The sequence below is a fragment of the Coccidioides immitis genome (genome assembly GCF_000149335.2).
Source record: "Coccidioides immitis RS genomic scaffold supercont3.5, whole genome shotgun sequence".
NCBI lineage: Eukaryota > Fungi > Ascomycota > Eurotiomycetes > Onygenales > Onygenaceae > Coccidioides > Coccidioides immitis.
Window position 1 is genome coordinate 1281884 of NW_004504307.1, and position 25895 is coordinate 1307778.

Below are 25895 nucleotides of genomic sequence, written 5' to 3' on the forward strand. Positions count from 1 at the left end.
TTTCTAAGTATCTGTACGGGGTACCCCGTACTCCGTACAGGTAGACGGCGCTAATCCTGTGTACCTCCCAACATGTGGAGTACAAGGTACTCCGTACGTTGTGTAGATGAAATGCAGTGTTCCCCCCCAGCCAAACCTCTTTAAGGCTGATCGGCAACAAAGCTTGCGCTGGAGCCCGAGTTAATCAACTGTCTGAGCGAACCCACATATTAATACCAGTTAGGAAATAGGTTGGTCAGCAGATACAGATAACTCGCTTCGGAGGACCACATGCGTATTTCCCCAGCAGATCTTCTTTATCTGTTATCAAAGAGTCCGAAATCCCGTCCGTGATGGCTGATTCACCAGGCTCACCTCTTTCTTCGCTTGCGTCAGAAGAGTTTGCCGAAGACCTTCAATTCGAAGATCGAGCTCAATCTCCTTCATCTGCCCAAGTACCACCTTCAAAACGACGCAAGATTGGCCTTGCTACTTGGGACCATCACACCCCCATATCCTCTGCCCATGACGAAATTCCTCCTACCTCTCCTGCGTCGATATCATCCGACAGTTCGGCTGAACTGCCTCAGTCCCCTGAAATATTATCACTGATCGGGGGCGGTATGGATGAAGATTATAGCGGTGTATGCCGAGACCAAGTTACGGTTTGTCAGTGGGATGGCTGTGATGCGAATGACTTGGGTCACATGGACGCCTTGGTAGAGCACATACACAAGAATCATATCATTTCTAGACAGAAAAAGTACTTTTGCGAATGGAAAGATTGTCCACGGAAGGGCCAAACACATGCTAGCGGGTATGCATTGAGAGCCCACATGAGAAGCCACACCAAGGAGAAACCATTCTACTGCACCTTGCCGGGTATGTGCCCTTTCCTTACAACCTAGGCCGGGGAATGTATTTTCTGACAAATTCTAGAATGTGATCGAAGCTTCACACGATCAGATGCTCTTTCGAAGCATATGAGAACCGTTCATGAGACCGAAGCATTGAAGTTGTCTGACACACTCGCAAAACACACCCAAGTTGGACCAGCGGGACCCACTTTGATAAAGCTGCCTCGAATCAAGCTAAAATTATCGCAATCATCCAGAGACGGCTGTTATGGAACGGACAAGAACGGCGGAGAAGACGTTTCCCAGAAAGAACCAGTCCCTTCTGCACTTTTGGACTCTGGGCTCGGCTTCGATGCGCACGAGCTTTCTTTGCCTTTAAGCCAATTGTACCGAGTACTCCGTCGGCAGATTTTCTGGGCTGAACAGGAATCCAAACGTCTACAACTGGAGTGGCAAAGGATCAAAATTCAGAGGAAAGAAACCTGGAGAGAAAAGGAGACCATCTTGGAGGATGTCATTCATGCTGAAGTGAAGCTTTTTAAATCGGCCTTGACTGCTGAGGACTTAGCCCTCGCACGAGGTGTCAGTGATTTCCCGCCGGCAGCACCATAACAGTGCCCAAGTTATTGAAACAGTTGAAACAGTAGAGGATTTGTGAAACTATTTGATCAAGGTTGCTGAACAGACATTACTATAGATTAACTTGTTGATATTGTTGGCTCTATACGGTACAAACCCTTCCTCTACCGTGAAGTCCGACATACGCATTCCGCAGTGATCACTCCGAGCTTTGTATGCCCCTTACAGCTAATCATCAAGGTTGTCTATAGAAATGATACCGTCGCAGAAGTTGTACCTTGACAAGGCCGGGAAATCACATTAGGAGTTCAGAAATACTCTTATGTACTAAAATCCTTATTAGTTTAATGAGAACTTTAATTGGGCCATCTAACAGTGCCGCCGCATTCAACCAATGAATTCGGCCCTTCCAAACTCACAACCAATGCGACAATATGTCGTGGCTGTGCCATGTTAAGCAAAGTGTATTAACTGATCTAGAGTACAGCATGGCAGCAAATATCAAGGCCAGATAATGAATTGTTGTAGGATCGAAGGTAAACTCATCACAAGCAGAAACTCCGGTATCTGATGGTATTTGTTGCACAAAGAAAGATTTGAGAGGGAACAAACAAACAATACATGCCAGAATCTCAACCCAAATGGGCGAGGTCGAAGCCAAAATGGAAAAATAAAAAAGAGACAAATGATCACCATACTCAGGAGAGCGGGATCAATGCCAGGGTCAATGCCAAGGAAAACAAAAATTGGATCACCTAACTCCGAGGAGTGGGATCGCTAACAGGAAAGAAGTGACTTTTTGCGAGGGGATGGTCACCAGGCTCAGTGAGCGGGATCAACTCGCCAACTCGCACAAAAGAGAGAAGAGGTGTGGCTTCAAAAAACATTCCAATTAAAACACACGATCCTGCAAATCCCAGAAAAGTGAAACCCCTTCACCAAATAATCATAGTCGTAGTCGTCATAATGTAGCCCTCGCGGCCTGAAAATGCAATGTCCTGTTCGAACGCCCATCTGCACCAGACTATGCACTAAGCCGAACACGCACCAATGTAAAAGAGGATAATCGGTATGAGATTAGTCCCGTAAGGACACATGGATACTTATGTAGTAGATTTAGGTTGTGGGGCATTTTCGGCAGCAACCATGCGTTTGTAAATGTCAAGAAGAGCACTTCCAGGTGTTGCCTGGTTTGGCCAATAACGAGCCACGTAGTCCCTTTACAATGATGAGCATAAACCTTCTGCATTAGAAGTTGGAATGGACAAACTTACCAAAGGCGCGCTTCCAAGGATTCCCGCGTTTCCTCAGAGTCCAAAGTTTTGTGAATAAATCCGCCAACCGAATGAAGCAAGCGTCGAAGCTCTTTGGCCCGTCGATTCTTGTCCGGGATTCCTTCTTTGGTGCACTGTGAGATCTGCCTTAGGTGATCCCTGATTGGCTTAAAAACCATCTTCAGCATATTTTCGTTATTGGATACGACGCCACTATAATCGTTTCGGCGACCAGAATAAAAATTGGCATTGTGCCGACTACGGATTTTGTCGACCTCGGATATGCCCTTTCGCGTATCGCTTGTTGGCGTGTTTGGCCGATCACTACCGCGGGCCCCGCGAGTATGAACACGATGCCTGAGCGCATCCGATTCTCGACGTTTACGGATCGATGGTGGAGCAGGGGAGGCAGAAACGCTGCCACTATTTTGCTGGCGAGAATAGCCGGGCTTTCTGTTGTTACGATGGTGATTCTCCACCGCCTTCTTCGCTGTAGGGCTGGCACCGTTGCTCATCTTATCTTTAAGAACAGACAATAGGTAGTCGGCACGACGCACTAAATGAACGGCACCAGGAGACTTCATCCCCTCACCATTTCGGGTTAATTCGTTTTTGCGATCCGCTCGGTGTTCCTCCAGAAAGAATTTGTCGGTAAGGCCGAGATCGGGATCGTCGCGGATCTGTGCCCATGCTCCATACCCATGCCGCGCGATTCCAATGCAGAGCATGCCATCCTCCCGTGCCCCCCAGGTGCAGGAGTAATCCGCAGCTTTCGTGGCCTCAGGGACGCGAAAGCTTTTCGGGTCAGACAAACGTGATGTGATTTGTCTCAAAATCCGCATCTCATTGGGGCGTTCCACAATTGTTTCTGCATTTAAACGCTTCACACCTCCATAGTTGAAAAGCACAGCCTTCCTCTCTTTTTTGGTAAAAGTTTTACCCTCGCGCTCTAGCGCACGGATCTCATCATTTGCTTCTTGAAGGTGCCGATTCGCAGACTGAACTATTTCCTTAAGAACTCCGTTCACGACCGATGGATCTCTGTCTAGAAGCTTTGCTTCCCTGAGAATATCTCTCTCGCGATCATTGAAGTCGCCATATCTCAAGTATGCACGAGTAAGGTGACGAATTTCCTTCTCAGTTAGGGGACGTTTGGGGTCTGGCGCTGGGGGCGCATCGGAGTCATCATCGACATCCATATTCACTTGCTGCCGAGCCTTTCGCTTTGCCTGCCTTTCTTCTCTTTCGTCCGCCATTTCTTTTCTTTTCCTCGGCTGGCTGCGTTCAATTTCTTCTGCGAGGTACTTAGCTTCCATTTCTTTCCGTTCCTCGCTTTTAATTCTTTCCAACTCCTCCTTTGGAATAATCTCATCCCAGGTAAGGTCATCTACCTTGACATCTACAAATTCGAATGCTTTAAGGAACTCTTCACCTCCATCAGCTTCCATGCTTTCGGCTTGCTCCGTTTTGTGCTCCTCCGCATTTGCAAGGACAGCATCGATGTCAATTTCTTCTAGTTTCTTTTGATTTCCAGACTGCTCAAACATCCGTTGCCCACGACGCTTCAATATCCGGGATATATCCTCAGAGGAAGTCGGCTCGTTGATATGATGGCCAGCGCGAACCATCTTATCTTTTAATTCTGTGGCCTCCTTATCGGTCACACCTCTTTGGATGGTAATGAATTCAAGAAGTAACTTATTCCTAGCCCTCTCTATGACTTCTTCTTCGACAGTGTCTTTTGATACAAGCCGATAGACGCTAACCGGCTTTGTTTGCCCAATGCGATGAGCTCGCGCCATGGCCTGTAAATCAGCTTGGGGATTCCAGTCTGAATCGAATAGAATGACTGTATCTGCTGTCATGAGATTAATGCCAAGCCCACCCGCACGCGTCGAGAGCAAGAAAGCGAAGTCAGTGCTATCTGGAGCATTAAAGTGTTCAATAGATAAACGACGAGGTCCAGCTGCAATGGTGCCATCCAGCCTCTGATAGGCAAAACCCCGCGCATCCATGTAATCAGCAAGAATATCAAGCATGCGAACCATTTGGCTGAAAATAAGAACGCGATGACCATCATTTTTCAACTTCGCTAGCAGCTGGTCCAGCAGCATCATCTTGCCACTGCTGGTGATCAGTGCCCTTAGTGCATCTTCTCGGCGCGTGCTGCCTTGCAGAATTCGATCTTCTGCGTTGGCGAACATGAACGGATGATTGCTTGCCTTTTTCAACTCCATCATAATATTGAGTAATGATTGTTTTTGGCCCTTCGCGCCTTGATTAAGGGCAGCATAGTTCTTGGTAAGAATGTTTTTATAATACTCCAACTGCACGTCTGAAAGCTCAACCCGAATAATCTTTTCTGACTTTGGCGGCAAGTCACTTTCAACCTTAGACTTGGTCCGGCGAAGCATAAACGGTTGTATCGCTTTGGTCAATTCAGCTAGCTTGACGCTTGCAGCTTCCGAGCTTAAATCCATATTTTCATCAATTTCAATTAGCCCCGGATTTAGAAAGTCCATCAGCGCAGATAGTTCTCCAAGGTTATTTTGAACGGGGGTTCCAGTAATCAGTAACCGGCTCGGAGACTTGAATTCAACTAGCTTTGCGTACAACTGAGAGTCTCTATTTTTTAGACGATGGGCCTCATCAACTGCGAGAAATTGCCACTTGATTTGGCTAAGAAAGGACGCGTCGACCAACACATACTCATAAGTGGTCAAGAGGACATGGAATTTTGGGCGTTTAATGTTTCCATCGACAAGAAGTTCATACTCCTTGATAATATTCCGTGACGCTTCGTTCCCACTGTAAACAACGTAGTTTAAATCGGGTGTCCAATAGTCGAATGTTTCAGCCCACGATGGCATTGTGGAAAGAGGGACAACCACAATAAACGGGCCCTGTTGATTCCTCACATGTCGCAGCCAATTGATAAAAGTTACAGTCTGGACTGTTTTTCCCAACCCCATCTCATCAGCAAGAACTACATTTCGGCCGCGAACCCAGTTGTATGCCATGAAATTAACACCTTTCACCTGGAAGTCCTTCAGTTGACCATTGCAGACGAAGTCAGGAGTTCCATGAATAGGTTCGAATGCAGAACGAGTTGACTGGTTCGATTCCAGTCTGCTTGAAACAGGAGGCCGGGAACACCGGTCAAGGTAACGGTCGATTTCCTGTTGGGCGATACTGCTAACGAGCTCTGCGCCTTCCCAAGTACAACTCTCGTAAAACAGGCGTTTCCATTTAACGTAATACTCGGTTACCCCCGCAACCTTGCGAGAACCAATGACACGCTCGACGAGTTTGAAGTCCTCAATCGCTTCAATATCGCGCTCGCGGTCAAGGTTCCACTTTTCCTTTTCTTCAGGTATCATATCCGGATCTTTCATGAACGAGAGCTCTTGAATTAGCAGCTTTCGGACATAATTATCTAGACGACGGTTACTGCGGCAATCGACAAGGGACTCGTCTGTCTCCCACGTTGCATGGTAGTGCGACTTTCCCTGCCATTTAATATAAAATTCGAAGTCCGAGCGTCCGAGGTCAAGTCGCGTGGGATCCACGTCATCCTTTAAACGATGGTTGAGGACAACATCAATGGCGGGGCGATTATCGTCGAGGACGGTCGCCCAATCGAGTGGGGTCATGTTATCCGATTCGTCTCCGAACAGATCATCATCGTCATCTTCATTGTAGTTTAAAACTTTGTTAGAACGACGCGTGGAAAACCGAACTTCCCCATGTGCTGGTGCTAAGTCAACCTGCGGTTGCACTAGACGGCGGCGTTTAACTTTTTGCCTTCTCTGGGTGTTGCTATAAACGTCGCTTGATGAATCTGCGTCGGAATCTTGAGACTGTGAGGACGATCGTTTTCGGTTTGGCTGAGGACGTCTCCTCTTAATGGGTCTGGAAACCTCAGACTCGGAGTCTGTAGTGCTCTGGATTGTCTGGCGGATAGAACGGGTGCGATTGCTTCGGCGCAATCCATATAAGCTTGGGTTGTTTCGAATAAAGTCACTCTCATCGATGGGCGACTTGCGCTTAACACCTCGCTTCGATTCGTGGCCCGACATGCCCGAGGAACTGGATACCGCATCTACTGCCTCTGAAGAATCTTCCATGTGGGAGTCACCATCCGCCTCCATGGGTGTGGCGATTCCCCTGGGAGACTTAGTGGCCTCATATTCAGAGGAGGTGGAGCTCATTCCGATATGCACCCCATCAGTAGTACCCGTTGGTGTTGTTGCTTGAGGGTGCTCAGAATCCGCATCCCGCTTCAAGTTGGTCGCAGTATTAGGGACGGATTCGACACCGTTGCCCTGGTTCGCCGGTATAGTCGCCTTTTCCAGACTACCCAATGTGCTTTGATTGGCTATACTTGCTTCAATTGGTGCGGGAGAGGAAGTTGCAGTGCTCGGGATCACCATGGCGGTGGCTAGGACAGTAAGATTAGCATTGTAGCAGCAACGCCGATATAGAGGCATTGCAAAGGGCGAATATTGATAGTAAGAGGGCTCGCGACTCTGACTCTAAAGTGTTGGAGAATACACAAGCTAAGAGGGCAGGGTGCAGCAAAGCTCAATGAAATCTGATGCTGTGCTTCAAGGTTTTGATGAAATGGATTCAAGTCGAGAACACGGCGACAGGATCACTTGACAGGAAAAAGGGCCATAACTAGTAGGCAAATGTATAAGAACAGGGGGCAATTCCCATCTTAGCGCCAGGGATATCGCGATATGCGTTTAAGCAACTTCGGAATGGTAGAATATCTCGTGGAAGGTAGCGAAGAAATGCGGGTTTGTGGAGAGCATGGAAAGCTGTAAAGATAAAAACAAAGCGGAAAAGAGAATAATCAACTTACGATCCATGGCTTGGACCCGCCCAAGTCGAGAAATATGTGCTTCCAATATTACCAACTATGGCGACGCGTTGTGTTTGAAAATGTATTGGTAGACAAGGAAGCTTTGGAGGGATGGACTGAGAGTTTGAGGGAGAGAGAGAATAGAGTGGATGGTTGGAGAGAGAGTCTCGCCAGTGGTGAGAAGAGAGAAACCGAAAATGGCTTAGGCTGGTGAAGGAGGAATCCGCTAATCCTATAATGGGTTGGTGTCGAAGAGGCCTATGTTGCTGGTGTCTTGTACGGAATTGTCCGTGCTACTCATATGAATGCGGTTATACTCCGTACTGTATGTGTATAGCGCAGCAACCCATGTACAGAGTACTCCGTAACATGAGTAACTCCATACTCCCGAGAGCGAAGATCTTTACTCAGCAAGAAGCAAATTCTGCATCATTTCAGGAAATCATATCTCTGAGGCGTGCTATCGAAGATAAGCATCATTTATTATGGAGTAATATATGCCCTCTCCCTACTTCTAACTTGTTGTCTCCGTAGTTACTCCGTAAAAGAAGACTTTATCGACTCCTCCGTATGGGGTGTTGGTATTTCACTCTCGAATTTGCTGCCCAGACAAACAGACGTATTACTCCTGTAAAAGAATACCGTGTACAGTGTACGGAATATTATGTCCTGGGATATCTTAAACGGAGGGGTCAGCCTTGTGACATAAGCATGGCTCTTCCGCCACTTCATCCCACAAAATTTCCGTTCGGCGCCCTCTTTGAAATTTGCCTGTTTTGTTTGATTTCGATCTCATCCGCCGCCTTTCCTTCTAAGAGCATGATAGATGCCGATTAAGTACAAAACCAATACATGCGATCGATAGTATCAAGAGATAAGAAGCTTTCAAACCTCCATTGAACGGAAATCAGTCTCTATCTCAAACCGATCCTCCTGCGGGGAATATCTTCAACAAAGCACACTCGAACCCCAGAGCCAGAACAATCCAAGCCGAAAGGACGCTCCTTTATCATGTCAGATAAGTTGACTCGGTATGACTTGGCTTTCTAGCTTTGCCTTTGTGAAATGATGCTAATGCCATTCGCCATTCCAGAATTGCGATTGTCAATAGTGACAAAGTATACCCCGCATCCATGCCCCCCTTTATCCCAGCTTTCGATCCAATATCCTCATACCCTTACCGTTCTCTAATTCATGTTGCTGATTGCCAGTCTCCATATTTAACAGTGCAAACCAAAGGTGAGTCTAAGTTGCATTTCGAGGTTTCAATTGATACCGCCAACGCTTGTTGTGATATGTTTCTAAACCTGGTTTTTTAGAAATGCCGCCAGGAGTGCAAAAAGTCCTGCCCTGTTGTGAGGACAGGGAAATTGTGCATTGAAGTTACACCAGAATCGAAAATTGCTTTCATATCGGAGAGGCTATGCATAGGATGCGGTATCTGTCCAAAAAAATGTCCCTTCGGTGCCATCCACATTATCAATCTCCCCACAAACCTTGAGACTCAGGTAACGCACCGCTATTCAGCCAACAGCTTTAAGCTTCACCGGTTACCTATGCCACGCCCCGGGCAAGTCCTTGGTTTAGTCGGAACAAATGGTATTGGGAAAAGCACTGCACTTAAGATTCTTAGTGGGAAGCTGAAACCCAACCTTGGCCGGTACGACAATCCTCCTGATTGGGAGGAAATTTTGAAATATTTCCGTGGTTCAGAACTACAGAGTAGGAACAAACTTTGCTGCTCGTCTTTTTGTTTGTTCTGACTGCGAGTTCTAGATTACTTTACAAAGGTCCTTGAAGATGATCTTAAAGCTGTCGTGAAGCCCCAATATGTTGACCAAATCCCTAAAGCCGTTAAAGGACCTGTAAGATCTGTAGCCCCTCTAATCAAGGCGCGGTCTCAAATGGATAATATGGAACACATTATGGAAGTTTTAGGTATGCACCATCATTATACCACCATTTCCATTTACTAACCTTTAACCCCCGCAGAACTTAACCAGGTTAAAGACCGTGATATTAGTTTATTATCCGGTGGAGAACTACAGCGTTTTGCAATTGCCCTTGTGTGTGTTCAGCAAGCAGATGTGTAGGTCTTAGGTCCAGACGGTCGGCGCTGATGACATGCTAAATTTGAAATCCAGTTACATGTTCGACGAGCCGTCCTCATACTTGGATGTGAAACAGCGTCTAAGCGCGGCTCGGACCATCCGAGAATTGTTACGACCCGATGACTATGTCATTGTCGTGGAACACGATTTGTCGGTCCTTGATTACCTGTCCGATTTTATCTGCGTTCTTTACGGCCGCCCAGCCGTTTATGGCGTTGTAACGTTGCCTGCATCGGTCCGCGAGGGTATAAACATCTTCTTGGATGGGCATATCCCCACTGAAAATCTTCGCTTTCGAGAGGAATCTTTGACCTTTCGAATTGCGGAAGCTGGTGATGATTTCATTGTCGATCAAGGCAGGGCTTTTAGTTATCCCGCGATGGAGAAAAGTCTCGGCTCTTTTCATCTCAGCATCGAAGCTGGCAGATTTACGAATTCTGAAATTGTCGTCATGATGGGAGAAAATGGAACAGGTAAAACCACATTTTGCAAAATGTTAGCTGGAGTGGAGAAACCCGACGGTGGCAAGGCTGTTCCCGCAATGAATATTAGTATGAAGCCTCAGAAAATCACGCCCAAGTTTCAAGGAACCGTTCGCCAATTATTTTTTAAACGCATCAAGGCGGCGTTCCTCTCTCCCCAGTTCCAGACAGACGTTTATAAGCCTCTCAAAATCGATGATTTTATCGATCAGGAGGTCCAAAATCTCTCTGGTGGAGAACTTCAGCGAGTTGCTATCGTTTTGGCCTTGGGAATACCCGCGGATATCTATCTGATTGACGAGCCAAGTGCGTATCTCGACTCGGAGCAACGTATTGTTGCAGCTCGCGTCATCAAGCGCTTCATTATGCATACCAAGAAGACCGCATTTATTGTCGAACACGATTTCATTATGGCTACTTATCTTGCTGATCGAGTTATTGTTTTCGACGGGAAACCATCAATAGATGCAAGAGCAAATAAGCCTGAATCACTCCTAACAGGTTGCAACAGGTTCTTAAAGAACCTGGATGTGACTTTCCGGCGTGATCCTAACAGCTATCGGCCAAGAATCAATAAAGACAAGAGCCAGCTGGATCAGGAACAAAAGTTGAGCGGAAATTATGTGAGTCATCAGGTTGTCTCTACGCTTTTCCCGCTAACATTTGTGTAGTTCTTCCTCGAAGAGGAGAGTTAACATGAGGGACACCGCAGAATTTAGTGGAGCTGGGAGCCAAATAACTACACGAAAATCACCAAATGTTCCGTGCCAGAAATCCTTGACTGACATATGCTTTTTGAGATTGAAGCAACTCTGCTACTTTGTCAGCTACTTGGTGCTAAAATAGATATCCGGACAGCCTTATCTGGTCTTCAAGGTTGTACAATGACACATATGACCTGCAGACTATGAAATACGGTCGCCATTGTGTTTCTCGATCATTTTGAACAATGACTGTGACCACTAGAAAAAAGTGTTTCTAGAAAGATGACTACAGTTTACGATGTCTAAGATTGGGTTCTGCTTCAAACATTTCATTCTATCAAGTTGATAGGGCAGCTTTTCTTACTTCTCCCTGCCTGCTTCTTGTTCATCACTTATTAGCAGTGTTCACGTAAATTATATCAGAGGTAGGCATCAACAAGGTTATGGAAACTTACTGAGAACCCACCAATTAATAGAAATCAATAAAATCCTGAGATACCACAGTATATTTTCTGCTCGGGCTGACACCACTACATACATAATAAAGGTATTGAGAGTACAATTAGTCGTTGAGTTGCAATAGAAGCTTTGGGGGGAGAGCATATAGTCTAATTTCCTTCCCTCCGCTAACTAACCCATCACTCAATCCTCTTCAATTTCACCTTCTTCGCTACCTGAATGCACAGCCGCAGTTTCCTTGTGAGCTGATGGTCCAGAAGATGCTTTATCAGAGTCATCCTTGCGTGGGCTTCTAGCGGGTAGTCTTTCTCGGTCCTTTTCTCTCCTAAACCGGTCGGCATCCCTGACATCTCGCCTATACCGCTTTGCATCGCGACTTCCCACGCTTTCGGTTTCACTATCACGGCGTCGCCGTCGCTCGCTGAGTACTTGGCCCGGTGCACCACGGGTGATGTCTCCAACGCCGTAGTCAAGCTCATCGCGACTACTCCTTGGATCCGCCCGACTTGGATATAGTCTTTCGCGTTCTTCGTCCCAATCTCGGCGATCACGATCATAATGACTAACGAGCCGACTGCTCACCCTGTCCCAATCCCTCTCTCTCTCTCTCTCTCGCCCCCGATCTCTGTCCCTATCACGATGCGACACGGGAGACGGTGAGAGCCCGCTGGCTTTCCGATAAGATCTCTCACGATCCGCCTGTGCCTTGCGGCGGTCAGCCTCATAGGCATCCGGTTCCGGAGTACGGCTCAAGCGGCTTGAAGTGCCCCTCTTCTCAGTTCGATAAGACTGGGTACTGCGATGGCTCCGTTCCCCGCGATCTAAACGATCGAAACGATCATAGTACTCCCGTTTCGCCACCCGGTCACGATCTCTCTCGGCATCCTCTTCTTTTTCTTTAAGACGGCGAACAACCTTTTCAAAGGCCAAGATTCGCAATTCATCGGATTCAACGGCACGATACTCCTCTGTCTTGTCTATTCTTTGCTTCACTTGCTCCCAAGTATCAGATGCATGAACGGGAGGATCCAGACGCCTGATCCTTGATCGCAATGCATCAACGGCACGACGTTGGTGGCGATTTGCAGCATGCTTTTCATCTTCCGTTCTGCGAAGTACCTTGTCGCGAAGACGATGAAATATAAGGTTAAGGGTTTCATGATCAATCCTGTCTGTTCGACGGTCGGTCAACATTATGGAAGCAAACTCTTCAAAGGTTGTTTTGAGAGTCAGTTCGTAGCGTTTATCCTATATTAATCGTCAAAGGCCATCCAAAAAGAACAAACGGCTTACTCACATCCAAAACATCAAGGATATCGTTTCGTGGACCTCTTAAGGACCTTTCCTCCTCTTCTACTATGTCCCAAAACAAATCCAACGGAGTAGAGCCGGGCTGGCCAAGCATAGACGTGTATCGTACATCCTCTTGTATAAAAGGGAAGATATCCATCCACTTGCTTCCAGCCTTGATTTTCCCTTGATGTCTGAGATCTTGTAACAGGCCCACGAACTTATCCCTATTTTGCCGCTCCCTCCTACTTCTGTTGGCTTTGAGCTGTTGTTTGGCGTCATTGAATGTCCTTTCCAGTGATTTAATATGATTTTCAAACGCCGTAAGAATATCCGATTGCGTCAAAGTTCGGAATTGCGTTTCACTTTGGACTCTTTCGTTTGACCGGATAAGCTCCTGGGCCTCGGACCAACGTGTGTATGGTTCTAAATCCAAGACACGGAGAATCTCGGCAAGATCTTCTTTTGCAGTCTTCCGCATCTTGGCCTCCATCTCGGAATGATTTCTTTTAAGCTCAAGAATATACTCTTCGTAGAACTGTCGCCGCTCAATCTCATCGCTCGTCGATCTGAATATAGTTTCACTTTGAATGATTGGGCGTATGGTCTTCCATCGGCTGAAATGAGTGATTTCCGGATGTCTCCGCAACATAGTACCAAAATCCATCCTCAATTTGGTCAATCTCTCTTTTGCACGGTCCTTTTCTTGTGCCAGAACCTCTGCTACATACTTCTCATATGCGGCCTTCCTATCACGTGGGTCCTTTAGAGCACGGTATTGAGGATCTTTAATCACTGCGCGTATTGCTTGCTCCCAGGACCAATCCGCTTGTACACCGTGCCGCTTGAGAAGCTTCATGAAAGCGGCCTCAGCATCCTCAAACGCAGGGTAATCTGGTTCCGCTGGCTGGGCTCCGACGACAGCCCCATTCGCATCAGATGCACCGTACATAGCTCGGCGATCGCCATGATTCCGTTCATGATCCACACGCTCACGTTGCGACGGATATGTAGGCACATTAATTATTCCGCCAGCGACAAAACCAGAAGGCCTGAAACCATTAGAAGGATCCAAAATTGATTTCAAGGCAAAGTACCTACCCCAGTGGCTGCCTTGGCGACGAATCCTGTGCTTGCGCAAGCGCAGTCTTGTATATATCGGGCATCTCCCAAGAGCTTTTTTTGGTCTCAGTATTATACCAATACTTTCGTCCGCCTTCAGCAGTGTACTCTTTCCACGGCTGATTTGCCAAAGCGCGCTGGAACCGTCTCTTAGCAAGATCCGAAACGAAAATGGAATTTCTCTAACGTGGGACATACCTCCGAAGGAGTCATAAGCTCAAATGGTTTTGCCCATTGTGTCGCCTTCGTTTGCACATTATAGTAATAGACTCGGCCCTCCGAGTTGCGGGCTTCCTGCCACAGCAATGGAGCGGTGGAACCCATGTTAGAGCTCATGGTGTCCATGAGATTGAGTTGAAAAGACTTTCTCCTCTGGAAGGTGGCTATAGGGTAATGCGACACTGTTGCTCCCTCGAGAACGGAGTGGGAATGTGGAATTGACAATTATAATCTGCCTTACGGTATGGTAATGTATGGTATTTTGTATATATGTACGGAGTACGGAGTACTCCGTACGTGTAATTCTATATGAAACTTGTACTCCGTACTCCGTAGTGAAAATAGATTAGTTAGTTAGTTATTTTACTTGCATCCTTTGCTATCTAGATCAACAGAGTAAAAAAAGGCAAAAGAATCTTTAAAAAGAAGCAAACAAAAGAGCATTCTGTATGAGAAAAAGCAAAATTACAAATTCAGTCATATTACATCTATACCTAGCTTTGAGTTAGCAACCAGAAGAGGCAAGGCCGAGTTCGTCAGCGGGAAACCAATATATAATGGTTCAACTACTCCGTACGGAGTGCGGTATTACACGGTCATACCTTAATGATATGCCTGCAAATTTTGTAACTCCGTAGGGGGTGACTGCGCTAGCTAGTTAGCTAATTCCAATCCGCCCTGGTGACCCAGCAGCAAAACAATTTGACCACTCGACACAAAGGAAGGCACACCAAACGAGATCATGAGTGCTGATAACTTTTTAAAAAATGCAACAATCAGCACAATCATCCCTTGCGCATCAGAAGTCAATCTCAAAAATGAATTGGATCTCTTGTTGAGTGATGGAATCTACACAACCCCCTTATCATATATCCAGCAACGAGACTTGCTAATCTTTGGTGAGCATCAGAAACTTTTAGCACGAATGACCTTGTCCATGCTTATCAGAGACCAATAGATGAGATTCTGACTGTGTATATTGTCCTTCAGTTGGTGAATTGCACAGACGATAGCTTGAAGGCGCATCTACCAAATGTGTTAGTGCATTTGGATGTTTTTGCTGCAAATACTGCCATTTCGAAGACCAAAGTTGAAGATTTTCCCACAAAAGAGCTCATATTTTCTGGTTTTGTAAAAGATTTCAAGGATTCTCTTGTTATACATAATGCAGGGGATGATGGAAAGGAACCCCATAATCAAGTATATGTTTTATGGACCATAGATGTCTATTTGCGTAAGTCGCAGGACAGCACGCTTGTATCACTTCTAACAGAACTCAGGTCGTCCACGTACTCGCCATCAACAGCCTTCTGTAATTTTTCAGGCATCCGCAGCATTAAGTTCTTCGACACGACTGCATGGCACTGGACAGGATGATTTCTTACCGAGTCTCACTGCGGGTTCCTTGAATATCTTTCAACCTTTAGTTGGCCCTGCTTCGGACAATTCTTCGGAGATGTATCTTCCGGCATCAAGGCTTTTACATGTGGCCCCTGTGAAAACCGAGGAGCGAGTCTACAATATATCAGAGTCATCCCATAACCCCATTCGCATTGTTCCTGTGGCGAGCGCCAAAATTCGCTATTCTCGGCTGAATACATATTGCAACCGCCCCGTGGCAATAGCAAGCCTTGACTTCGAAATGACTCCATTCGCAAAACTCGAAACGAGCTTAGAATCAATAGATTTGTCATTGTCGAGTGGCATTGTGGAGAACATGGGTGCATCCGCAGGGCTTGACCTGCCGATACTCTGTCGCTCCCGGGATGATCTTACATTTGTTTTTAAGCTGACTCCTAATCAGACCGAGTGCTATAATGCTTCGACAACCGCCATCCATTCTGTTCTGGACATCCATATCCGGGCTGTGGTTCTAATTTCAGAAAACTGTCAGCCGAAAATTTCGATGCGCTGGAAAGCCAGCATAGACTTTTCGTTGCCTCTTAACCCTATATTCGGGGGTCCTAGTCAAGTATTACAACGGAACTGTCGGCCTGCCAGTCTTTCAATGGCTCCTAGCGAAGCCACTCTCTCTGGAGATAGAACAACACAATGTGCCATTGGGCTTGGTGTTTATGTGTCTCTATCAACCCCAACGAGCATTGAGGTTGCCCAAGGGTTTGACTGGGAGGTTTTTGTGGTTAACCCTTCCAACCGAGTAAGAAAATTTGCGATAATTGTGATCCCAATGCGTAATAGTCTTCATCGCCAGCGGTTTACTTCACGACAATCATCCTCTGCGCAATCGTTGCATGCATTGGAGGTTGCACATGCAGCTGTTGATGAAAGCTTCACATTTTCTATGGTCAAAACCTCGGTGACCTCGTATGAAACGGAGCTGATATGTCTAAATCCTGACCTCAAGTTAAGGTGAGTGTGTATTAGAAACCTCAGCTCACAACCTGTCGCTAATTTTTTGAGTTTAGCCCTCTATTTCCCGGGTCATGTTATGCAGCTCTGTTGCCAATGCTACCACTTTCCTCAGGTCTACTGAATATTGCGGCTGTCAAGATTGTGGACCTAGAAACAAATGAGTCAATGGAAATTAGGGATCCACCGGACCTTACAGCTTCCTTAGCACCTAATTTTTGAGCTGATCCCCCGGTTTGGGACATCTCTATTAGCACAGTGGGACACCTATAGCCCCTGTTAGAATTTATATTAAAAGAGTGCTATATACGAGCTAATTGATGCATTCAAGAAGCTTTCCAGCGGTTCCATTTCCGTAGTCTCAAGTGTCTTATTACGCTGATTACACATTTTTGTATGAATACATGAAGCACTGTCATTGTAAAAGTTATCGACCTTTAGCATCAAGTATAGCGATGTTTTCAAATTTTACAGTGTAGTTGAACAGGGAGTCAAGTAATCATAAGAACAACACCACCATACTTATAAAGTGGTAAGAGAGGCTGCTCCTGTTCCCAATAGTTTTCGGTCCTTCCCTGTCTGCTCAAGTTACTCTTCCTCGGCAGAATTTGTGAGAGATAAATATGCGGTCCATGCGATGCCAACAGAGGAAACAAATGGCTACGTTACTGTCAGCTCCGATCTTCTGAGACAGAGAAGCAAAAGGCGAATCGACTTACTATTTGGAATTGAATAGGCATTATTCGAAAATTCAAGATTTGGACAAGTGGCCACAACATGAAATTGGCTTTCAGAGTTGGTATGTAAACATCCTGAAATTTACGAGCAACTGCACGCCGGCCACCTCCTTCCGCAATAGTCATAAATGTGAAAAAACAAACAAGGCCTTGACTATGTCAGTAAAAAGCATAGTTTCTAGGTTTGCTTTTGTGGTTCATACCAATCGGAGCAAATATGAGTTGGTCCATTGCCACACGTTTCAATGCAGGGAGAGTTGCATGCCTCTTGGTAATTGGGAAAGCTCGCGAGAGAAAGCCAAACCATTGGAATTGGATGGGAGCCATAAAAAAACCATATGCCATAAATCGTGTCAGCCGTTCGAAATCGAAGGGAGTAGGTCCTCTCTTGGACAGCCCAGATCCAGCTGCTCTTGGGCGCTTTGCCTTGTGAAATTCGGCTATCTCGATCGACATGAAATCATTTTCGGAACTCCTTGTGTCATGATTCAACTTGGCTCGCGAACGAATTGCTGTAATAGACTGGGCAACTGTATCCGCGATTCCACCAAGAACCTAACCTCAGTAAGTTTTAGCTGATACATAGGTAAGAATGGGATTCCTTTGCAGGAGCATGAAAGGGCTCTTACAGCATTGGTCACCATTGTTGTCAGGACTAATCAACAGCGCATATCAGTACTTGATAAGCCGCGTCTTGCGAACAGTGATAACAGCTTACCCGGTCTCTCAGCATAGTATGAGTTGAATTTTGCAGCTAGCCGCATTGTGATTACCATTTCCAGTACAAATAACAACGCATGCAGGAGCGGCTTCAGATTCAACATCAGCTTTTCTCCCATTACAATCCAATATGTGGTGATTAAAAGAACTAATTAACTCACAACATAGCCATATATGTATCTCCTGTTCAAGTTATCTAGGAGTTTGAGTCTTCCTGTGCTGACCATGATGAAGGACACCCACTGTCGCTCAAGGGGTGCAAATGGAGGGCGAAGTCAGGCTTTGGGGAATGTGGAGACTCAAAATTGCTATGACGCAAAGAGGAGGTTGATTCAAGGCTGGGTTGTTAGCCAGTCAAGCCAAAAACAAAAAAAAATTGGGCTAACCAACCAACTGCCCGTGGCCATGCCAAGACTTCCCCTGAAGCGGTTACCTTGTACGGAGTACGAGTATTGAGGAAACGCAACTGTGTTACTGAATTTTAATCTGATTTCCAGTGGCAGAATTTAGAGATCGTCAGATTAGAGCTCAAGTAAAGAGTAGATACATGTTATAATATCATGTGTACCCTGTATTTGAGTGTGATCGTGACCGGAGAATTTGAATCCGGCAGCTTTTCTGATGGAGGACTTCGGTAAAACCTCGATATAACAAACACTCTATAAATTCCTCTACGGAGATACGGAGTACATCAATTTTATATGCTTGCTCTTCCACATAAACAGCTATAACCTGATAGAGAACTTGTATGCTTGTCATTCACCAAGCTACCTAAAGAGGGATTTTGTTTAACCTAGGTTCGTCACATGAGCAATGTGCTAGTTAGCTGGATTACCAACATTTTCACTTCTGATGCATTATAAGGCTATTTTCACAGCTCTGGATTTTTTCATAGAAATCCATATATGCTATTCCATCCAGTTCACAGAGCAGTATTAGCATAAGATATAAATTTCTGGCGATTGTTGATTGAAATATTATACAACTGGTTGGCACTTGAATTTCTGTTGTCCATTCTTGGTGTCACTTGTGCTTGCCAAGATAGTTATCATGTGATGGTTGCCTGTTGCCCGGAGCAGTTCGACAAGCTTAATCAACATTCTGGGTATTTCCAATCAGTTGCCTCGTTCTTCTATTTCTGAGAAGGCACCAAAAGGGCTCAAAACTCGGCTTCATTATGTCAAGCCAGCCCACTACTCTTCAGTCCCAGACTGGCATTCAACGTCACGGCGAGATTTCATCCCAAGCCCAGAAGCCAACAACTGCTCTGGAAGAAGATGATGAGTTCGAGGATTTTCCTGTTGAAGGTAAATTGCTGTTGCAGATCGTTAAACTCCTATGACCTTTGGTTAGTCTTGTTGACAGGCTAATTTCCGTTTCTTCTAGATTGGCCCCAAGAAGATGCCGAGGCACTTGGCCCAGCGGGAACAAACAATGATCATCTGTGGGAGGAAAGCTGGGATGACGATGATAGCAATGAGGAATTCTCTAGACAATTGAAGTGAGTGTTGCTTGAACAAATGAGAAAAGCCCAGCACTGTAACAGAAATCTTTCCAGTCTGAAACTAACAAGTTTTTAATCCAGGGAAGAATTGAAGAAAGTGGAAGCCATGAAACAGCAATGAGAAATACATAGCCAGTCAATGCGATTCGCGGGAGTGGATATGCCTATGTAGCACTCTGTATACCTTGGAGACAATGCGCTTCGACATGAAGTCAAAGGGACTAAAAGGCCTAAAGCTGGGTTTCAAACATGGAAAATAACCCCTCTACTAAGAATATTTTTTAACTGTGCCGACATCTTCCACGTCATAGCTTCACATAATTTGGAAGGACAAATGTGAGATCTATTTGAGAGATAGATTTGCAATATTCTCCTGCGTGTTTCATAACACAAGAGTCCACAAGAGTCACTGCATGGCATGTAACAAACACCCATCATTTTGTGTTATCCATGGAGTTCTCACCCGAAAAATTTGATAATAAGAAATTAAGAAGTCAAACGGATTTCTGTACAGAACTGCGAATATTCGGCAAGCCTAAAGTCTGGTCTTCAGTCATTCTGTTTCGGCCACGAAGTCCCGAATCATTTCCTTTGGGACATGAAACTCAGAGACTTTAGAAGCTAGAAAATAAGCAAACTCATTTATTTGACAGAGCAGAAACCCCAGGCAGTTCTTTGCCTTCGAGAAGTTCCAACGATGCTCCTCCGCCAGTTGAGACATGACTTAATTTGTTTTCAACACCGTACTTCGCTGCGACGGTGGCGGTATCTCCACCACCAATGATGACTACTTTACCCTCTTGCGCGCTAGCCACAGCAGCATCGAGTGTCTTTTTGGTCGCATTGGCGAACGAGTCCATTTCGAATACACCAGGAGGACCGTTCCAAAGAATGGTCTTGGCTTCATTGATCGCCGCTTTGAATAGCTCCACACTCTTTTCACCGCAATCGAGACCCATCCATCCTTCCGGAATACCATCGGCATCAGTGGCATAGCCAACCTTAGCATCAGCAGCAAACTTATCGCCAGTGACAAAGTCCACAGGGAGGACAACCTCCACGTTGTTTTGCTTCGCCTTCTCCATGATCTGGTTAACAGTCTTACTGCCAGGCTCATCAAATAGACTGTTCCCAATCTTCATGTTGTCGAGAACCTTTTTGAAGGTAAATGCCATCCCGCCGCAAATGATAAGGCTGTTTACTTTGCTGAGGAGGTTGTCGATCAATTGGATTTTGTCCGAAACTTTAGCGCCTCCAAGAATTGCCAAGAAGGGACGCTGTGGATTTTCCAGGACTTTCGCGAAATATTCAAGTTCCTTCTTGACCAGAAAACCTGACGCTTTTTCTGGTAGGTTGATTCCAACCATAGAACTATGTGCTCGGTGGGCTGTCCCGAAAGCATCGTCTGGATTTTCAACGGTTTAGCTCACTAAGCTTTTCCCTCTGCATGTGGGTGTACCTACTGATGTACACGTCTCCCAATGCAGTCAATGCCTTGCGAAACTCTTCGACTTTATTTTTATCAGCCTTAACCTTTTTCCCTTCTTGATCTTTGTAGCTCCCTTCCTCTTCCGGATGAAAGCGGAGGTTTTCCAGTAGGATAACTTGTCCGTTATTTGCACTGGAAACGGTTTCTTCAACTTCCCTGCCGACGCACTCATGTACAAATTTGACTGGGGTGCCAAGGAGCTTTTCCAACTCAGGTGCAACTGGTGCCAGACTATATTTGTCATTCGGTCTTCCATCCGGTCGACCAAGGTGAGACATCAAAATGATAGATTTGGCCCCATGGTTAATGGCATATTTGATGGTGGGCAATGCGCCGACAATCCGTTGGTTATTTGTGATATTGTTGTGCGAGTCCAATGGCACATTGAAATCAACCTAAGTTACAAATGCTGTTAGATAATTGGTGATGGTACTGTTTATGAACAGCCGTTAGCAGAGGTTGTACGCACTCGAATCAGAACACGCTTTCCGTGAAGGTCAATGTCAGTGATGGCCAATTTGTTTGACAAGGACATTTTTGTGGAATCTGGGCACTCTTTTGCTAGGTATTACAGCAAATATAACCTCGATTGGGGTTCTCAGAATTGGAAGTGGAAGAAACCGCGTTTCCTGAAGTTATGGGTCCTTTAGTGTTTAAATATCCATCAGCCTTTTTCAATTACCAAGTACGGAGTACATTGACCAGGAAATCCTGGAAGTGGGGTGATGGCGGGGTTGAATGGTTGCTTGCTATACGGAGTACGGAGCATCCGTAAGGTTATCTTTGGCCTCGCTGGATTATTGTCGGGCCGAATACTCACATGACTTGTATTGCTCTTCTCAAAGAATGAGTGCCCAAAAACGATTAACATCGCCCGAGTTAACTCAGTCTCAGGCTCGGGCTTTTGATGCATATGGAGGAACTATCGCAAAGTGAAATTGCTATCATCACAAAATACCCCTTGAGCGAATCGCTAAGTCGTGTGTGCATCATATCTGGAAATCTGGAAATTTTCACTAAGCCCTCTTCTTCCAGGTTTGTTGGCACAAAAGAGAAGGCTGCCACCATCTGTTGTCTCTCCTTCCCTTTCTGGCAGGTAAGCGCCAGGCCACAGAGTGAGGCATGCAGCTCGACCTCATCCAAGGCCACTCACTCTTGTCATGAGACCAAAAATGCCTTTGAGTTGCTCTGACTTACATTGCTGCCTGGCCACTGGGATTTTACCTACTGGAATTTTGCCCTTGCATTGGCTGCCCCATTTTCCAAGCCGGGCGAGCTGACTTACAAACACAGCAAACACGTCAAACAGGATCTCCTAAATCAAACGGGCAACCACTTGCCCTCTGTCCTGCTGAGGGCATCTGTCCATAATCACGCTTCCGCAGGAAAGAAAAGATAACAGGAAGAGACAAGAGATGGAGCTGGATGATGTCAGGCCAGCTGAAGTTATCTTCAAGAAAAGGCTTTTTGCCTCCGAGTTCTCCGACATATTCCTCACTGTTGTTCGCGGACAACGATATGTCATGAAAGTGGTGAGTGATCGGCCTGTCCGAGCCAAAGGCAAGGCCATTGATAAGAATACGCTCAAGCTGGTATTTGACTAATAACAAAGTGATAGCATCACGGACGAGGCCCACGACGATTTATGAGCCGGATCGCGAGCTGGACATCCACATCCTCAAGTCGACTGCCTACCGTCGTTTGAAGGAACGAGGAATATGTGAGCAAGGGATTATTCCTCGATTCTTTGGCACCATGGACAAGTTTGATCCAGGACCATGCCAGCCTTACCTGCACGCTTTTGCGAACGATGAATACCCACCCAGTGCAATTTTTCTAGAATATATCCCGAACCTTGAGATGCTTGATCTGAACAACTATACACAAGCTCGAATGAACAAGTTTCTTGAGGGTATCCGGGAAATACACAAAGCTCTTGTAGAGCACGGAGACCCGAAGCCCAGGAACATGCTCATCGTCAAGGGCGACCGGGAGCGGGTAGTTTGGATTGATTTTAATCGAGCAAACACCTATGACGAGCACCGCATCACAGACAGAGCGAGCTTTTTTGGACGAGGAAGAAGAAACAGTTGAAGGCCTTAAAAAGTGTTTGGTATGCCCTCTTCAATTATGAATTCCTTACTCTTCGCTCATAATTTCACTATCCCGTGTAGGAAGGCGACCTTCGGGAAGGGAGACTCAAACAAGCGTACATATTCTATTGTACGTGATGTATTCCATATTTCCTCTTCGCCCATGTGTCACCCTATCTATCCAACGCGAATCAGACAATTAAGGCCAGAGCAAACGCCTCCAACAACTCGGATGGAGGATTATGTTGCGAGCAGAAGTGTCTTGTGCTTCAGGCTGGGAGCCGAGGCTGGCGTGCTTGTCTGGTCGGCGAGTGGACATTGGCGTGCAAATAAAACGGGTAGCCATTGCTATAGAAAGTGAGAGAAAGTGTGTTTGAGTCCCCGGATGCGTTTACAAACTTCGAAGATGCAAAATTTTGTTAAAAAGTGGGAGTGACCCTTCTTCTCCTCACTGATGTTAATGAAAGTAGACTATCGTCCTGGTGTCGACGTGGCATTGTTTCGCGAGTCTTCCTCTCAGCCTCATGGTGGGAACGGGACGGATCGAGAGGGGCTTGCGGGGAGGGAGGGGGTGGGGCGAAATATCCTTTACCAAAAAGCAAATCTGGTTCGAAGTCATGTCTCCCTCGAAATCGATGAATGAAGGCTATGCAGGTGATGCTAATCTCGGCTCCAATCAACGACCGCCACGCCTCGACGGAGAAAGCCTCTCAAGGTCAAAAAGCTGGAGGCTTGGTACTCATGACCACATTCAGCTTTCAACCTCTTCCTCTGACCCCCTCGGCGCCCACCGCTCTTCTACTTCTTTGACAAGCAAAACATCCAAAATCCGGACAAATGGACACTATGGATCAGCCAACACACATTATAGATCCAGATGGTGAGGTGATCGTAGTATTACGCAATTCAAATAGTACCTTCGCGGATTTGGATGAAGATACGATTGAAGCCCCCGGAAAATTGGAGGGGATTGAAAGAAATTATTATTATTATTCATTATAGTCTTATGCAGTCAGTGACTATGAAGACTACTGGATTGAAAGAAAGCGGAAGGGAAAGAAAAAGAGAGACAAGAAAAAATCTCTCGGATGCATCTCAGAACCTGTTGAATGCCCTGCTGAAGAACCTGCTGCAGACGCTGTTGAATATCCCGCCGAAGCGCCTACCGCGGACCCTGTCGAATATCGTGCCGAAGAGCCTTCCGGAGAGCCTCCTGAGACCGAAATGGAAATGAGTAATCATACCCTGACAAAACTGTATGACCCGGGCGAAGACCTGAGAGAAGGGAGCTACCGCATCCAAGTATCTGCGAAGCATTTAGCACTCGTTTCACCCTTTTTCAAGAAGACACTTAGTGGTGGTTGGAAGGACAGTGTCAGCTATCTTCAGAACAGCTCTGTCGAGATCACCACAGAGGGCTGGGATATTGAAGCACTCTTGATATTGCTTAGAGTTGTACATTGTCGAAACCACCAAGTGCCCCGAAAACTCAGCCTTGAAATGCTCGCTAAAGTTGCCGTACTAGCTGACTACTATTAATGCAGGGAGGTTTTGGGTGTTCTTGCGGATAAGTGGATCGAGGCTCTAGAGCGAAATCGTCCCATGAAATATGGTCGAGATTTGATTCTGTGGTTGTGGATTTCGTGGTCTTTTGGGCTCGGCACTGAGTTCCGAAATATTACCTCAGCTACGGAGTATAATTTAAAGCTTTTTAAGATTCTAAATTCTTTATTACTTGCTTAATTACAGCTTTATTGACTATTTTCTTGTGGTTGAAAGATTGATTATTGGGAGTTGGATTTTGAAACTTAAAATTGCAGTCATTAGGTGGTAAAAATCATTGGGTGGTCAGAAACATTACTAATTTTGGTGGGGCAGTTGTAAAATGCTGTCTCACTACTCCGTACTCTGTCGTGGTGTTGTCAGACTTTTGGTCCACACCTCTCTAGTTGTAAACCCATGAGTGCTTGAGATTTGGCTTCTTTTTAACAAAAACTAGTGATTTCCCACCAGTTGTTGTAGGAATTCTATTTATTATATAGCCTAATTATACTCTGTACATTGAGTATCTAAGTGCCTATGACTGGTTTGCCTGAATTACAAGGTAAGTTGTTTGCTGGCTTTGAAGAGAAACACACCTTTCACTTGCACTCATTAATTCTATAGTGATGTTATGGTTGCTATCTTCATAGCCACAAGGAGTGATATTCCAAGGGGGAGAAAAAGAAAATTGTGTCCTGTCCTTGCCTTGAGCGCAAGTGCTTCAGGCACCAGTCATTGGTATGTACTGTATCATAGGTACATATAAGTGTTGGTAAACAGTCCCTGAGTGGTCCTTCCTTTTGAAAGCCAAGTATCATCTCATTGTGTTTGTTCACCTATCGCCTGTTTGGCTTTTCGGGGACAACTATTTTCTTCTAATACACTAGCCTATCAAGACTTTGGGTGAACAAGAAGTCTTGGTTTATCTACTCTGTAAAGGAGGCTGCTTTTCAAAGACAACACACCATGGGGAAGACGGGGTTCTGGGTTGAATGGGAACTTTGGGAGAAAATGTGTTTTGTAGGTTGAGTTCTTCGCCCCATCAATTTTGAAAGATGTTCTGACATCCAAACACAGGTTCTTGGCTGTCTGATTGTAAGCATAGCACCCGCCAATGCCGCCATATTGGGTATATTCATTCCGGTCCTGACATTTGAACAGGTTATAGTTCTATTATACGGGGCAGGGGTTCAAATTTACAATTCCTGGAGAATTCAGAAAGTGGCTGCTGCGGAAATGCAGTTAAGATCACACTGCCACGTTAGGGCTGGGATTGAAGGCGCACAAGACAACGATATACCGTTTGGGTCACGAGCAATTGAAAGCGGGGTTGAGGTGGAGGGTATCTGGATTTCCAACCACAATACTCCTCGAGGGACCCCTTTACCCCCAGCAACCCCCGAAGAGACCAGACCCCCAAGCCCAAGGCCAACCCAAGTGCTCAGCTTAGACTCTCCCGCTTTAGCTTTGAACCGCTCTAGTTAAGCTTTTTTTTTT

The 25895-nt window shown here is 45.8% G+C and overlaps 10 protein-coding genes across 10 annotated transcripts; 6 read left to right on the forward strand and 4 right to left on the reverse strand.

Annotated features, from left to right (window-relative positions):
- Nucleotides 1-183: 183 nt before the first annotated feature.
- Nucleotides 184-2506, forward strand: CIMG_10312 (C2H2 finger domain-containing protein). The gene is made up of 2 exons (XM_001239289.2): nucleotides 184-861; nucleotides 919-2506. Exons 1-2 carry the CDS (start codon nucleotides 333-335, stop codon nucleotides 1446-1448), a joined length of 1059 nt encoding a protein of 352 aa, XP_001239290.1. The 5' UTR covers nucleotides 184-332; the 3' UTR covers nucleotides 1449-2506.
- CIMG_10313 (chromodomain helicase) lies at nucleotides 923-7595 on the reverse strand. The gene is made up of 3 exons (XM_001239290.2): nucleotides 7557-7595; nucleotides 2690-7130; nucleotides 923-2633 (listed from the first exon to the last, which is right to left on the reverse strand). The coding sequence occupies exons 1-3, from the start codon at nucleotides 7561-7563 to the stop codon at nucleotides 2519-2521; spliced, it is 4563 nt and encodes a 1520-aa protein (XP_001239291.1). The 5' UTR covers nucleotides 7564-7595; the 3' UTR covers nucleotides 923-2518.
- A 773-nt stretch (nucleotides 7596-8368) lies between these two features.
- On the forward strand, nucleotides 8369-11006 carry CIMG_10314 (translation initiation factor RLI1). The gene is made up of 8 exons (XM_001239291.2): nucleotides 8369-8587; nucleotides 8650-8674; nucleotides 8784-8795; nucleotides 8876-9278; nucleotides 9333-9494; nucleotides 9549-9645; nucleotides 9701-10772; nucleotides 10821-11006. The coding sequence occupies exons 1-8, from the start codon at nucleotides 8568-8570 to the stop codon at nucleotides 10842-10844; spliced, it is 1815 nt and encodes a 604-aa protein (XP_001239292.2). The 5' UTR covers nucleotides 8369-8567; the 3' UTR covers nucleotides 10845-11006.
- Nucleotides 11007-11341: 335 nt separating this feature from the next.
- CIMG_10315 (formin binding protein) lies at nucleotides 11342-14069 on the reverse strand (the record flags this gene model as incomplete). Its single annotated transcript, XM_001239292.2, has 4 exons — nucleotides 11342-12560; nucleotides 12610-13654; nucleotides 13704-13861; nucleotides 13923-14069. 4 exons carry the CDS (start codon nucleotides 14067-14069, stop codon nucleotides 11496-11498), a joined length of 2415 nt encoding a protein of 804 aa, XP_001239293.2. The 3' UTR covers nucleotides 11342-11495.
- A 575-nt stretch (nucleotides 14070-14644) lies between these two features.
- CIMG_10316 (uncharacterized protein) lies at nucleotides 14645-16582 on the forward strand. The gene is made up of 4 exons (XM_001239293.2): nucleotides 14645-14842; nucleotides 14902-15177; nucleotides 15224-16313; nucleotides 16370-16582. The coding sequence occupies exons 1-4, from the start codon at nucleotides 14686-14688 to the stop codon at nucleotides 16533-16535; spliced, it is 1689 nt and encodes a 562-aa protein (XP_001239294.1). The 5' UTR covers nucleotides 14645-14685; the 3' UTR covers nucleotides 16536-16582.
- Nucleotides 16583-16639: 57 nt separating this feature from the next.
- Nucleotides 16640-18015, reverse strand: CIMG_10317 (uncharacterized protein). The gene is made up of 6 exons (XM_001239294.2): nucleotides 17932-18015; nucleotides 17769-17859; nucleotides 17680-17705; nucleotides 17254-17605; nucleotides 17033-17199; nucleotides 16640-16973 (listed from the first exon to the last, which is right to left on the reverse strand). The coding sequence occupies exons 1-6, from the start codon at nucleotides 17995-17997 to the stop codon at nucleotides 16902-16904; spliced, it is 774 nt and encodes a 257-aa protein (XP_001239295.2). The 5' UTR covers nucleotides 17998-18015; the 3' UTR covers nucleotides 16640-16901.
- Nucleotides 18016-19495: 1480 nt separating this feature from the next.
- CIMG_10318 (phosphoglycerate kinase) lies at nucleotides 19496-21475 on the reverse strand. Its single transcript, XM_001239295.2, has 3 exons — nucleotides 21233-21475; nucleotides 20738-21158; nucleotides 19496-20679 (listed from the first exon to the last, which is right to left on the reverse strand). Exons 1-3 carry the CDS (start codon nucleotides 21296-21298, stop codon nucleotides 19913-19915), a joined length of 1254 nt encoding a protein of 417 aa, XP_001239296.2. The 5' UTR covers nucleotides 21299-21475; the 3' UTR covers nucleotides 19496-19912.
- Nucleotides 21476-22178: 703 nt separating this feature from the next.
- On the forward strand, nucleotides 22179-22994 carry CIMG_10319 (uncharacterized protein; the record flags this gene model as incomplete). The annotated part of the gene is made up of 4 exons (XM_001239296.2): nucleotides 22179-22299; nucleotides 22382-22761; nucleotides 22817-22876; nucleotides 22938-22994. The coding sequence occupies 4 exons, from the start codon at nucleotides 22179-22181 to the stop codon at nucleotides 22992-22994; spliced, it is 618 nt and encodes a 205-aa protein (XP_001239297.2).
- A 386-nt stretch (nucleotides 22995-23380) lies between these two features.
- Nucleotides 23381-23740, forward strand: CIMG_10320 (uncharacterized protein; the record flags this gene model as incomplete). Its single annotated transcript, XM_001239297.2, has 1 exon — nucleotides 23381-23740. One exon carries the CDS (start codon nucleotides 23381-23383, stop codon nucleotides 23738-23740), a length of 360 nt encoding a protein of 119 aa, XP_001239298.2.
- Nucleotides 23741-25364: 1624 nt separating this feature from the next.
- Nucleotides 25365-25883, forward strand: CIMG_10321 (uncharacterized protein; the record flags this gene model as incomplete). Its single annotated transcript, XM_001239298.2, has 2 exons — nucleotides 25365-25418; nucleotides 25476-25883. 2 exons carry the CDS (start codon nucleotides 25365-25367, stop codon nucleotides 25881-25883), a joined length of 462 nt encoding a protein of 153 aa, XP_001239299.2.
- Between the last annotated feature and the right edge of the window lie 12 nt (nucleotides 25884-25895).